This window comes from Artemia franciscana, chromosome 21 (genome assembly GCF_032884065.1).
Source record: "Artemia franciscana chromosome 21, ASM3288406v1, whole genome shotgun sequence".
Lineage (NCBI taxonomy): Eukaryota > Metazoa > Arthropoda > Branchiopoda > Anostraca > Artemiidae > Artemia > Artemia franciscana.
In genome coordinates, this window is record NC_088883.1 from 26,160,341 (window position 1) to 26,175,340 (window position 15,000).

General features: G+C 35.8%; 1 protein-coding gene across 1 annotated transcript in view; it reads right to left on the reverse strand.

Annotated features, from left to right (window-relative positions):
• Positions 1–3,235, reverse strand: part of LOC136040720 (pH-sensitive chloride channel 2-like) — a 92,275-nt gene extending 89,040 nt beyond the window's left edge. The window contains exon 1 of the mRNA XM_065725025.1: positions 3,159–3,235. Within this exon, the coding sequence (XP_065581097.1) occupies positions 3,159–3,235 (77 nt within the window). The remainder of the gene's footprint in view (positions 1–3,158) is intronic.
• Between the last annotated feature and the right edge of the window lie 11,765 nt (positions 3,236–15,000).

Here is a 15,000-nt window from a genome sequence, read left to right on the forward strand (position 1 = left end):
CGCTTCGGTATAAACTTGAGAAGATGTGTTGGTCCCTGTCCTGCACTGGTATCCAGGTATCACTGCTTTTCCTGAGGCCAAAATAATTTCAACGATTTAAAGAATATGAAAATCGGAATTTGGAATATTACGACGTTAAAAAACAACAATCGTATCGACATTTTGACAGACGAATTCAGACGATTTGAACTGGACTTATTAAGAGTTTCATAAACTCATATCCCAGGTGTAGGAAGCATGACATTAGGTGATATAGAATATATTTACTCAGGCAGGAAGGATGGGGTAGATAGACAGGGAGTAGGGCTCATGATGAATAAGGAAGCTGCTAAGTCTTGTTTAGGTTAGGAAGGTATTAATAACAGAATATTAATCGCTCATTTTACGACTAAAAGTTCATTGTACCAGTTACAGTAGTATATTCCCCTGTAGAAGAAACTGACGGAAATACTAGTGACTCGGATGAATTTTACTTTCAGTTACCGGAGCAAATAGACAGGGTCTCAAGCAAAAACATGGCGTTTTCATTAAGAGATTTAACGCCCAGGTCGGTAAAAATAGGGATAAATGGTATCATAGCATAGGTAAATTTGGTGTAGGAAAAGAAAAGATTAATGGCTTCAGACTTCAGCAATTCTGTAGGCAATTCTGTAGGTAATAATCAAGTTATTACCCATACGGGTGTTTGGTCATAAATATAATAGTAAAATAATCTAGCTATAACAATCTAGTTATAACCCATACGGTGTTTGGTCATAGACATAACAGTAAAATTTTATACTGGCATGTTATTAAATTGAAAGGGAATAGCTGATTCCGACTTTTCCCTGTCAAACAGTTCGTGGTAACGAACTGTATTAAGAAGCGACCCGGCTCAATAGTAACCAAAACTTTAAAAAATGGAATTTTTATGCCAATAGTTACATCAAAAGAATCGGATTTTAATGCTAATCTTAAATATATAAGTTTCATCAAGATTAATCTTACCCGTCAAAAGTTACGAGCCTGAGAAGATTTGCCTCATTTTAGAAAATAGGGGGAAATATCCCCTAAAAGTCTTACGATCTTAACAAAAATCACACCATCAGATTCAGCGTATTAGAGAACCTTACTGTAGAAGTTTCAAGCCCCTATCTACAAAAATGTGGAATTTAGCATTTTTTGCCAGAAGACAAATAACAGATGCGTGTTTGTTTGTTTGTTTTTTTGTTGTTTTTTTTCAGGGGTGATCGTATCGACTCAGTGGTCCTAGAATGTCACAAAAGGGCTCATTCTAACGGAAATTAAAAGTGCTAGTGCCCTTTTTAAGTGGCCAAAAAAATGGAGGGCACCTAGGCCCCCTCCCACGCTCATTTTTCCCCAAAGTCACCGGATCAAAATTCTGAGATAACCATGTTATTCACCATAGTTGAATAGCCTAATAAATATGTCTTTGGGGACGACTTACTCCCCCACAGTCGCCGTGGGAGGGGGCTGCAAGTTACAAACTTTGACCTGTGTTTACATATAGTATTGTTACTGTGAAGTGTACAGACGTTTTCAGGGGAAATTTTTTGGTTTAGGGGGAGAGTTGAAGGGGAGGTTACGTGGGAGGATCTTTCAATGGAGGAACGTTTTATTTGGGAAGAGAGTTTCAATGGAGGGGGCGCAGGATTTTCTAGTATTATTTAAAAAAAACATTGAAAAAATAAATATGAAAAGTTTTTTCTACTGAAAGTGAGGAGCAGCATTAAACTTAAAACGAACAGAAATTATTACGCATATGAGGGGTTTACCTCCTCGTAATACCTCGCTCTTTACGCTAAAGTATTTTTAGTAATTTCAACTATTTATTCTACGGCCTTTGTGATTCAGGGGTCATTCTTAAGGAATTGAGAAAAAATTTAAGGTTTAGTGTAAAGAGCGAGGTATCGACGAGGGGTGAGCCCCCTCATATACACAATAAAAACATACAAATATAGAAGTTCGCTACGTAAGTTAATTCGTAAGTTACGTATATTTTTTACTTATGAAAACGTTCGTAAAAAATTAAAAGTTATAGTTGCATTTTTTAAGTAATCAAAAAATTGGAGGGCAACTTGGCCTCCTCTCTCGCTCCTTTTTTTCAAAATCTTCCGATTAAAACTATGAAAAAGCCATTTAGCCCCCCAAAAAATTAATATGCAAATTTCGTTTTAATTATTTATGCGTGGAGAGCCAAAATAAAAAAAAAAGCATGAATTAAAAAACGTCCAGAAATTAAACAAAAAAACAAGTTTTTTTTAAATGAAAGTAAGGAGCGAAATTAAAACTTAAAACGAACAAAAATTACTCCGTATATGAAAGGGGGCCTTTCCTCCTCAGCGCCCCGCTCTTTACGCTAAAGTTTTTTACTGTTTTAAAATGTAGAGTTAACAGAAAGAGTCAAACTTTAGCGTAAAGAGCAGGGCGTTGAGGAGAAAAAGCCCCTTTCATATACGGGGTAATTTTTGTTCGTTTTAAGTTTTAATGTCGCTCCTTACTTTCATTTAAAAAAACTTGTTTTTTTTTGTTTAATTAAAGATAGGAACAGGGTCACATTTAGTGATAAGGAGAGAGTTAAAGAGAGATGGACAAAACATTTTCAGAACGTGCTAAACGGATATAGAGTTGCAGTAAAAGATATAGAGGGAAATAAAAAAAAATTGTGTTACCTTGGATGTGAAGGAAGATTTGTGTAGTGAGGAAAAATTAGTGACAACACTAAAAAGATTAAAGAACTGTACGGTTCAAGATGTTGATAGTGCAGTAAATGACTTTCTTATGTATAGTGGCTCTGAGGTTAGAAATAAGTTACTCAAGATTATCAATATGATTTTTGAAAACGGGGAAGTACCTAGCAATTTTAGAAAAACCTTAATTAAACTACTGTATAAGAAAAGTGATAGGAGTGAGTGTGGTAATTATCGAGGAATTAGCTAGATCTCTATAGGTAGCAAATTACTTAGCAACATGATACTTTTTAGACTGAAGGATTCTGTAGATAATGTTATAAAAAAAAGTACAATGTGGCTTTAGAAAGAGTAGAGGATGTGTCGACCGTAGACAGTAGAGGATGTGTCGTCGATTTCACTCTTAGGTTAATAATTAAGAAGTGCCTGACTTATCAAACACCTTCGGTCCTCAGTCTTATAGATTACGAGCAAGCGTTCGATTCTATTGATAGAAGAGCTTTAGTGAAGGTCTTATCCTTGTATGGTATACCAGACAAATACATTAATGTGATTAATGCTATATACGAGAATAACATTGATGCGGTTGCGGTAGGAAATGAGGTTAGCAGCTGGTTTTGTATTAAATCCAGAGTTAAGCAGAGTTGTGTTCTATCCCCCTTTATATGGATCATATTGATGAACTTTGTCTTAAAGAGTACAGGAAAGGCAATGGGAGAACACGTAATCAAATGAGGAGAAATAACTCTTCTGGACTTAGATTATGCTGATGATTTAAGCCTCTTAGGTGAAATTGTGAGCAAAATAAATGAACTTTTAGAGGTTTTGCGAGTTCAGTGTGCTGGAATTGGTTTGAAAAAAATTGGTAAGAAGGCTAAGTCGCTAAGGCTAGGAATAAGTGAAGATGAAATGGTGATGTCGGGCGACGAAAAGATTGATCAGGTGGGCAGTTTCACTTACCTTGGTAGTATTATTAGTAATGATGGTAAGAGTAGTAAAGATGTTAAGTAGAATAGCCAAGGTTCATGTTGTTTTTCACAGTTAAAAGAACTTAGAAGATTAGGAAGATAAGTCTGCAAACCAAGATTAAAATGTTGGAAACTACAGCGATGACAGTGGTCAAGTATGGCTCTGAAGCATAGGCGCTCCAAAAAGCAGATGAAAATTTACCAGATGTTTTCCAGAGAAATTGCCTATGGATTATTCTGGGTACCCCGGCTAACTAACTGTATTTCAAACAGTAGGCTGTACAAAAAATGTGGCACAATCCAAATTTCTAGGGCGGTAAGGAGAGAAAGGTTGGCATGCCTAGGACACGTTATGCGGATGAAGGATGGCAGATTTCCGAAGATTGTCCTTTTCGGCCAACCGTTTAGGGCTAAACGGAAAGCATGTCGTCTGTGGTTGGGGTGGGAGGATTTAATATGCAAAGATTTAAGAGAAATGGAAACTTCCTGGGAGGTTGTAAAGAAGGAGGTTTTGAATAGACTGGGATGGAGGAAGAGCATGCGCAGCTGTTTTGGCGGTTAGTTGTTAGTAATAGTAGTTGTATATCTACTGTTCCATTGTATTACATGAAACAAAGTATAAATGTATTATGTTTTGTAAATGTGTTATATGTTTATTATAATTGTATTATGACAAAGTGTAAAGGTATTATTTTGATCATTGTTTCGCAGAGCAGGCAATTGCCGCAGGAGGACAACTCATACCAATAGCAAGATAAGTGATAATCTTGTAAAATAAATTAATATAAACGATATACAAACGAACGTGTCAGACTCCAAATAACAGCAACACAACCATGATTCCCTTATGAAAATACTTTTCATTACGTCAATTTATGGTATGTTATCTTTTACCGTATTTTAATGTATTACAAATTATCAGAATCTAGTCTTACCAAACAACCGGTGAAATACCGTGCTTCAATGGATCCAAACGATATGTTTTAGCCGGCGTGATTTATTATCTTTCGACTACATCACGTATTTTATATTATCATCTATACATAAAAGTCAGCTCTACGCTTGCGTACATAGAAAATTACTCTATGTAAGAACATACTCCTTGTATGTTCTTGTGTGTAAAATTAAATTAAAAAAAAAACAATTTTTTTAGCTGAAAGTAAGGAGCGACATTAAAACTTAAAACGAACAGAAATTACTCCGTATATGAAATGGGTTGTCCCCTCCGCAATCCCTCGCTCTTTACGCTAAAAGCTTTTAATTGCTTTAAAAAGTAGAATTGTGGCAAAGAGTCAAACTTTAGCGTAAAGATCGAGGGATGGCGGAGGGGACAACCCATTTCATATACGGAGTAATTTCTGTTCGTTTTAAGTTTTAATGTCGCTCCTTACTTTCAGTTAAAGAAAATTGTTTTTTTTTTAAATTTAATTTCTGAACGTTTTTGAATTAATGCATGTTTGGTTTTGGCTCTCCGCACATAAATTATTAAAATGAAATTTGTATATTAATTCTTTTTTTGGCTAAATTGCTTTCTCTTAGTTTTGATCAGACGATTTTGAGAAATAAGGGGTGGAGAAGGAGGCCAAGTTGCCCTCCAATTTTTCGGTTACTTAAAAAGGCAACTAGAACTTTTAATTTTTAACGAACGTTTTTATTAGTAAAAAATATACGTAACTTAAGAATTAACTTACGTAACAAACTTTCATAACCTTATATTTTTATTATGTATACGAGGGGGTTTGTACCCTCGTTAATACCTCGCTCTTTACACTAAATCGTAAGTTGTGTCCCAATTCTTTATGAATGACCCCTGAATCAGAAAGGCCGTAGAATAAATAGTTGAAATTACTAAAAATACTTTAGCATAAAGAGCAAGGTATTTATATCCTACTAAATACCTCGCTCTTTATGCTAAAGTATTTTTAGAACGCCTCATATGCGTAATAATCTCTGTTCGTTTTAAGTTTCAATGCTACTTCTTCCTTTCATTTGAAAAAACGTTTTCATGTTTATTTTTCATTGTTTTCTTATAGTAATGCTAGAGAATCCTGCGCCCTTTTCATTGAATTTTTCTTCCCCCATGACAGATTCCTCCAAGGAAAGATCCTCCAACATAGCCCCCTCTCCTCAGCCCTACCCCCAAACAAAATAAAATCCCCCTGAAAACGTCTGTACACTTCCCAATAACCATTACTATATGTAAACACTGGTCAAAGTTTGTAACTTGCAGCCCCTCCCCCAGGGATTGTGGGGGAGTAAGTCATCCCAAAGACATAGTTATTATGGCTTTCGACTATGCTGAACAAAATGGCTATCTCAAAATTTTGATCCGTTGACTTTGGGAAAAAATGAGCGTGGGAGGGGGCCTAGATGCCCTCCAATTTTTTTGGTCACTTAAAAAGGGCACTAGAACTTTTCATTTCCGTTAGAATGAGCCCTCTTGCGACATTCTAGTACCACTTGCTTGATACGATGACCCCTGGGAAAAGAAGAAAAGAAAAAAAAAAAAAAAAAGAAATAAACACGCACCCGTGATTTAACTTCTGGCAAAAAATACAAAATTCCACATTTTATAGATAGGAGCTTGAAACTTCTGCAGTAGAATTCTCTGATACGCTGAATCTGATGGTGTCATTTTCGTTAAGATCCTACGACTTTTATGGGGTGTTTTCAACCTATTTTCCTAAATAAGGCAAATTTTCTCAGGCTCGTAACTTTTGATGCGTAAGACCAAACTTGATGAAACTTATATATTTAAAATCAGCATTAAAATGCGATTCGTTTGATGTAGCTATTGATATCAAAATTCAATTTTTTAGAGTTTTGGTTACTATTGAGCCGGGTCGCTCCTTACTACAGTTGGTTACCACGAACTGTTTGATAAGATAAAGTTTTAATAAATAGTGATATTAATAATGAACAACAATAAGTAAATGCGAAATTAAAACTTAAAACGAACAAAAATTACTCCGTATATGAAAGGGGCCTTTCCTCCTCAGCGCCCCGCTCTTTACGCCAAAGTTTTTTACTGTTTTAAAATGTAGAGTTAACAGAAAGAGTCAAACTTTAGCGTAAAGAGCGGGGCGTTGAGGAGAAAAAGCCCCTTTCATATACGGGGTAATTTTTGTTCGTTTTAAGTTTTAATGTCGCTCCTTACTTTCATTTAAAAAAACTTGTTTTTTTTTGTTTAATTAAAGATAGGAACAGGGTCACATTTAGTGATAAGGAGAGAGTTAAAGAGAGATGGACAAAACATTTTCAGAACGTGCTAAACGGATATAGAGTTGCAGTAAAAGATACAGAGGGAAATAAAAAAAAATTGTGTTACCTTGGATGTGAAGGAAGATTTGTGTAGTGAGGAAAAATTAGTGACAACACTAAAAAGATTAAAGAACTGTACGGTTCAAGATGTTGATAGTGCAGTAAATGACTTTCTTATGTATAGTGGCTCTGAGGTTAGAAATAAGTTACTCAAGATTATCAATATGATTTTTGAAAACGGGGAAGTACCTAGCAATTTTAGAAAAACCTTAATTAAACTACTGTATAAGAAAAGTGATAGGAGTGAGTGTGGTAATTATCGAGGAATTAGCTAGATCTCTATAGGTAGCAAATTACTTAGCAACATGATACTTTTTAGACTGAAGGATTCTGTAGATAATGTTATAAAAAAAAGTACAATGTGGCTTTAGAAAGAGTAGAGGATGTGTCGACCGTAGACAGTAGAGGATGTGTCGTCGATTTCACTCTTAGGTTAATAATTAAGAAGTGCCTGACTTATCAAACACCTTTGATCCTCAGTTTTATAGATTACGAGCAAGCCTTCGAATCTATTGATAGAAGAGCTTTAGTGAAGGTCTTATCCTTGTATGGTATACCAGACAAATACATTAAAGTGATTAATGCTATATACGAGAATAACATTGATGCGGTTGCGGTAGGAAATGAGGTTAGCAGCTGGTTTTGTATTAAATCCAGAGTTAAGCAGAGTTGTGTTCTATCCCCCTTTATATGGATCATATTGATGAACTTTGTCTTAAAGAGTACAGGAAAGGCAATGGGAGAACACGTAATCAAATGAGGAGAAATAACTCTTCTGGACTTAGATTATGCTGATGATTTAAGCCTCTTAGGTGAAATTGTGAGCAAAATAAATGAACTTTTAGAGGTTTTGCGAGTTCAGTGTGCTGGAATTGGTTTGAAAAAAATTGGTAAGAAGGCTAAGTCGCTAAGGCTAGGAATAAGTGAAGATGAAATGGTGATGTCGGGCGACGAAAAGATTGATCAGGTGGGCAGTTTCACTTACCTTGGTAGTATTATTAGTAATGATGGTAAGAGTAGTAAAGATGTTAAGTAGAATAGCCAAGGTTCATGTTGTTTTTCACAGTTAAAAGAACTTAGAAGATTAGGAAGATAAGTCTGCAAACCAAGATTAAAATGTTGGAAACTACAGCGATGACAGTGGTCAAGTATGGCTCTGAAGCATAGGCGCTCCAAAAAGCAGATGAAAATTTACCAGATGTTTTCCAGAGAAATTGCCTATGGATTATTCTGGGTACCCGGCTAACTAACTGTATTTCAAACAGTAGGCTGTACAAAAAATGTGGCACAATCCAAATTTCTAGGGCGGTAAGGAGAGAAAGGTTGGCATGCCTAGGACACGTTATGCGGATGAAGGATGGCAGATTTCCGAAGATTGTCCTTTTCGGCCAACCGTTTAGGGCTAAACGGAAAGCATGTCGTCTGTGGTTGGGGTGGGAGGATTTAATATGCAAAGATTTAAGAGAAATGGAAACTTCCTGGGAGGTTGTAAAGAAGGAGGTTTTGAATAGACTGGGATGGAGGAAGAGCATGCGCAGCTGTTTTGGCGGTTAGTTGTTAGTAATAGTAGTTGTATATCTACTGTTCCATTGTATTACATGAAACAAAGTATAAATGTATTATGTTTTGTAAATGTGTTATATGTTTATTATAATTGTATTATGACAAAGTGTAAAGGTATTATTTTGATCATTGTTTCGCAGAGCAGGCAATTGCCGCAGGAGGACAACTCATACCAATAGCAAGATAAGTGATAATCTTGTAAAATAAATTAATATAAACGATATACAAACGAACGTGTCAGACTCCAAATAACAGCAACACAACCATGATTCCCTTATGAAAATACTTTTCATTACGTCAATTTATGGTATGTTATCTTTTACCGTATTTTAATGTATTACAAATTATCAGAATCTAGTCTTACAAACAACCGGTGAAATACCGTGCTTCAATGGATCCAAACGATATGTTTTAGCCGGCGTGATTTATTATCTTTCGACTACATCACGTATTTTATATATTCATCTATACATAAAAGTCAGCTCTACGCTTGCGTACATAGAAAATTACTCTATGTAAGAACATACTCCTTGTATGTTCTTGTGTGTAAAATTAAATAAAAAAAAAACAATTTTTTTAGCTGAAAGTAAGGAGCGACATTAAAACTTAAAACGAACAGAAATTACTCCGTATATGAAATGGGTTGTCCCCTCCGCAATCCCTCGCTCTTTACGCTAAAGCTTTTAATTGTTTTAAAAAGTAGAATTGTGGCAAAGAGTCAAACTTATACATATACTTTTACATATATTTTACATATATTCTACTTTGTACATATATTTTTTTGTATTTAAATAAATAAACTCAGATTTAGATCAATTCAACCTACTTGCAATGGATTAGTTCTGTATAGTGTCAGTCACGCTTAGATTAGCAAACCCCATCTATTTCTTTATACTGATTTTACAATCTGTTGTTTTTTCATTCTTGAATTTATTACATCAATACTTTAATAGGAAATATTTCGAGTGTTCTAATATTCCAGGAATTCCGATCGACTTTTATTCCTAGGGATACAAAAAGATGACTGATATGATAGAATTCCATCTTAATAGGAAAAATAGGAAGTTTAGAAGGAAACTGACAGGAAATGGTTTTCTTCGAAAAGAAGGAAAAGGCGAATCTACAGACTATTTAATCAAATCTTGATTTTACAGAAGAAAGAGACAAATCGCCAGCAAGTTTTGTACTACCTAAACTAATTTCAAGAAGTACAAAGACAGAAATAAATAGAACCCAAAATGCCATAAGAAAATGGCTTGGTAGCTGAAAAAAAATTCGTAATTGATCTGTTTTATGATTATTCTGAAATAAATGAACAACTTCCATAAGTCCACAAGTAAAAGGCACGCAAATGAAAGGAAATGGGACTTCTGAAACATTTAATCAAATTTTGATTTTCAAAAACGGAACGACAGTTTTTGAAACTGTCTTTAACGATTTTCAGATATATCAAAATGAATAAACAAATAAAAGAATCCCTGAGTAAACAGCTCATTAAGAAAATAAAAAAAGGAAGTCCAAAACATTAAATAAAACCTGGATTTTATCAAAGAACTGCTTTTGAAGCAGAATATGACATAAATTAAACAGTTAATAATAGAGAAAAAATCAGTCTGGCTTGGAAATTTGTAAAAAAGAAAATCCCAGCTTGTCCTATATCAGCGCTGTTAAAACCCTTAACTTATGCTGCTAAACAGGGAATAAGTATGTATTCATATTCATATGTACATATTCATTTGCAGGGCGTACTCGTATGCACATGGCTTATGCATTCAGAGTGATACCCAAAAACATTTTGTAGACAACATTTTAACTTAATTTTAATTTTAGTTTTATAAAGTTACTGATCCTTTTAAATTTTGGAAGGAACAAGTTCCACCAGTAAATCTGACCTATGATCTGGTACATAATGCAATTGTTAATAAAAAGATTCGTCGAATAGGTTTATTACAAATGAGTTTTTGACAGTCGTCAAGGTTTTCTAACGCATATAAGAAGTTGATGGATGGTTTTGCTATGAAGGGTTTTACCATTGGCAAAGCTGGTAAACAGCAAAATTGGGGTTACAAAAACCCGAGGAGAGCTCTGAGGAGTTCTGAGAGCTCTGAGTGCCGAGTGAGACTTCTGAGTGTTCTGAGGGGCATAGAGGCAATACATTTTCAATTTAACTCATCTCAAATATTTACTTTGCTATTTTGTCTTCTTATTTTCTTCTGTTTAGTTAATCTGTTCATTTGTTCGGCTCATTTGCTTTTAATTTGAAAAAAAAGCACATCAGATGAGCCACCCACACGAGTAGCAGTTTTAGGCCTCATAACATGGGGGGCAAGGTATACCACAGGCGTGCCTTTTATATAACATTAACGGAATCTAACGTCGGATTTATGAAAAACTTGGGGGAGCTACCACCCCCCTGCCCCGGCCTAGAACAGCCACAGACCTACACAAGCACAAATACACTGAAAATGATTCTTGTCTTGAAGTGCAATTTAGACTTTCGAGTTTTGAACAAGTGGGGGCTTTTTAGCTCAGGTATTCGGTATTCGGCAATTCGGTATTCGGCAGTATTCGGCAATCGGTATTGTCAGATTGGTTATATTTGCGCCACTTGGGTGCTTTTGAGGTGATTTTGAGCCGTGAATTCTCTAAATTAGCTCATTTTTCGAAGTGAATTTTTATGAAAAATTATACCCTTGTCACATTTTCACTTTTACAGCCACACTATCGAATACTAGACATCTGGTAAAACTACTCAGGGTTAATTCTGCCGTCGTGTTTTGACCTCTGTCATGAATTTTTATTCATCTTGAGCTGTAAAGTTACTCATTTTCTCCCTCTTCCACTTATTGGAAAAAAAGCCGCTGACCCTGCTACCTCGTAGCATTCACACCTATGATTATTTGCATTCTGTTCGTGAGTTGGGGATTAGCCGATTAGTCAATATAGAAATCGCTTTCTAGAATTCGACCGATAGACTATCTCATATGGTAGAACAAAGGAATTAGAAGGATCATTACAGGAACAAGGATTCCAGCCACGAATTGACAAGAATCTCCTCACATCATTACAGAAAAGATTAGAAAAGCCAAGGGAATAATTATGAGGTTTAAGGATCATAGCACCCTCCTATCACGGCTAAAAGGAATCTTAGTGAAAGCCAGAATTTCTTGTGAAGGTACAGAGAGCATTCAGTCATGGGTACCAACTCACGACAATGAAGGGGAGAGGGATTAATGTTTTTTTTCCAAATCCAGAGAGGGCAAATTTACTGTCCTATCGCTTTTTACAATGAAAACTAAAAAATGGTATTTTTAATTGAGATATCAAAAACATAATTTCTTCAAAATGGGGAATGGGTTAAGGGGGGTTGAAAAAATTAGGGTGGGAGTAATCTCCCAATTTGCCCTTAATGATAGAGTTATGCTGTGTCTATAGTGGTGGCTCTGGCCTGTCTCGCACTTAAGGAATAATCTTGATTCAGACCAAAATTTTAACAAAATTTTGCCAACTGCGTTCTTTTCTTTATTTTAGTAAGACTAAAATTTCAAAAATTAGAAAATGATTATAATCGTTAGATTGTTTATTTGAAATCTTGCGCGCCCTTAAATTTCTGCACCCAAGGCAATTGTCCCCTTTGTCCTCCCTAAGCCAGATCTATGCTGCTACTACTGCAACGATTGCTACTATCATTATAACTGCTATTCCTACCAATGATATTACTACTACGACTACCAGCACTACCGCTGCTACTACTACTTTTACTACTAATACCACTACCCCTGCCAGTGCAACCCCCTACTATTGCTACTACTTCTGCTACAACTACAGCTTACTATTACTACTATTTCTATTACTGCTACTGGTGCTGCTACTTCTTCTATTGCTGTTACTGCTACCCCTACTGCTGCTGCTGCTACTATTCCTACTACTACTATGACTACTATTACCACTACTGCTGCAACTACAACTACTGACTGCTACTACTACTACTACTGCTTTACAATTACTACTAGTGCTACTAATGATACGACCAGTACAACTATTGGTACTTCTACCATTATTTACAGCCCACCACAGCAATGTCAAGCCGCCCAAGGCAAGCAACGCTCCAAAACTCGAGAATTTTGCTTCTTTACATCAAGTTCCTATTTCATTTAAAGATTTTCCCGTCCTCATTCAATGAATTCCCATCCCATTCAACTAATTCTTGATTTTCTGCTGGTCTATGACGGAATAAATAAAAAAAAACAGTTTTTTTTTAAATGAAAGCAAGGAGCCACATTAAAACTTAAAACGAACAGAAATTACTCCGTATATAAAAGGGGCTTTTCCTCCTCAACGCCCCGCTCTTTACGATAAAGTTTGACTCTTGCTCTTAACTCTACTTCTTAAAACAGTAAAAAACTTTAGCGTAAAGACCAGGGCGTTGAGGAGGAAAAGCCCCTTTCATATACGGAGTAATTTCTGTTCGTTTTAAATCCTCAACGCCCCGCTCTTTACGATAAAGTTTGACTCTTGCTCTTAACTCTACTTCTTAAAACAGTAAAAAACTTTAGCGTAAAGACCAGGGCGTTGAGGAGGAAAAGCCCCTTTCATATACGGAGTAATTTCTGTTCATTTTAAATCCTCAACGCCCCGCTCTTTACGATAAAGTTTGACTCTTGCTCTTAACTCTACTTCTTAAAACAGTAAAAAACTTTAGCGTAAAGACCAGGGCGTTGAGGAGGAAAGGCCCCTTTCATATACGGAGTACTTCCTGTTCGTTTTAAGTTTTAATGTCGCTCCTTACTTTCATTTAAAAAAAACTTTTTTTTATTTAATTTCTGGACGTTTTTTAATTAATGCATGTTTTGATCTTGGCTCTCCGCACATAAATAATTAAAACGAAATTTGCATATTAATGTTTTTTTTTTGCTAAATGGCTTTCTCATAGTTTTAATCGGAGGATTTTGAGAAAAAAGAAGAGAGGGAGGAAGCCTAGTTGCCCTCCAATGTTTTGATTACTTAAAAAGGCAACTAGACCTTTTAATTTTTTACGAACATTTTCATCAGTAAAAATAGACGTAACTTACGAATTGACTTACGTAACGAACTTCTATATTCATATGTTTTTATTGCGTATATGAGGGAGTTTACCCCTCGTCGATGCCTCGCTCTTTACACTAAAGCTTAAATTCTGTCCCAATTCCTTAAGAATGACCCTTGAATCAGACAGGCCGTAGAATAAATAGTTGAAAATACTAAAAATACTTTAGCGCAAAGAGCGAGGTATTACGAGGAGGTAAACCCCTCATATGCGCAATAATTTCTGCTCGTTTAAAGTCTTAATGCTGCTCCTCACTTTCAGTAGAAAAAACTTTTCATATTTATTTTTTCATTTTTTTAAATAATGCTAAAAAATCCTGCGCCCCCTTCATTGAAAGTCTCCTCCCCCATGAGAAGTTTTTCCATGAAAAGATCCTCCAACGTAACCCCCCCACCTCAACTCTATCTCCCAAACCAAAAAATAATCCCCCTGAAAACGTCCGTACACTTCCCAGTAACCATTACTATATGTAAACACAGGTCAAAGTTTGTAATTTGCAACCCCTCCCACGGGGACTGCGGGGGAGTAAGTCATCCCTAAGGACATAGTTATTAGGTTTGTCGACTATGGTGAATAAAATGGCTATCTTAAAATTTTGATTCGGTAACTTTGGGGAAAAAATGAGCGTGGGAGGTGGCCTAGGTCCCCAAACAAAAAAAAACAAAAAAAAAAAAAAACAAATGAACACGCATCCGTGATTTGTCTTTTGGCAAAAAATGCGAAATTCCACATTTTTGTAGATAGGAGCTTGAAACTTCTACAATAAGGTTCTCTGATACGCTGAATCTGATGGTGTGATTTTCGTTAAGATTGTATGACTTTTAGGGGGTGTTTTCCCCTATTTTCTAGAATGAGGCAAATTTTCTCAGGCTCGTAATTTTTGATAGGTAAGACTAATATTGATGAAAGTTATATATTTAAAATGGATGTGCAAAATATTTAGGAGTAATAGTAGATGAAAACCTTTCTTTCCTTCCTCACATCCATGCTGTAGAATTAAAGCTTTCAATGAATCTGGGTATCATGAAGAAACTGAAGCACACATTCCCACGTAAAACCCTTACCCTTCTCTACAATGCACTCAATAAACCCCACTTACAGTATTGCGCAATGGTATGGCAGTCAACGTTCAAATCCCATCTGAAAAAACTGGATTCCATCCACAAGAATGCCTTGAAGATCATCAAACACACAGAAGATTATCTCTCGCTGAAATCGCTGTTTAAGCTTTCCTGCTTGGTTTTTGCTTTCAGATTCCTCTCTGGCTTGCTTCCACCCGCCTTTTAGGAATCTATTCCGTTTGGTATCCGAATAGCATCTTCTAATTACAAGACTATCTGCACAGATCCATACTCGACATACGCCAACAGTG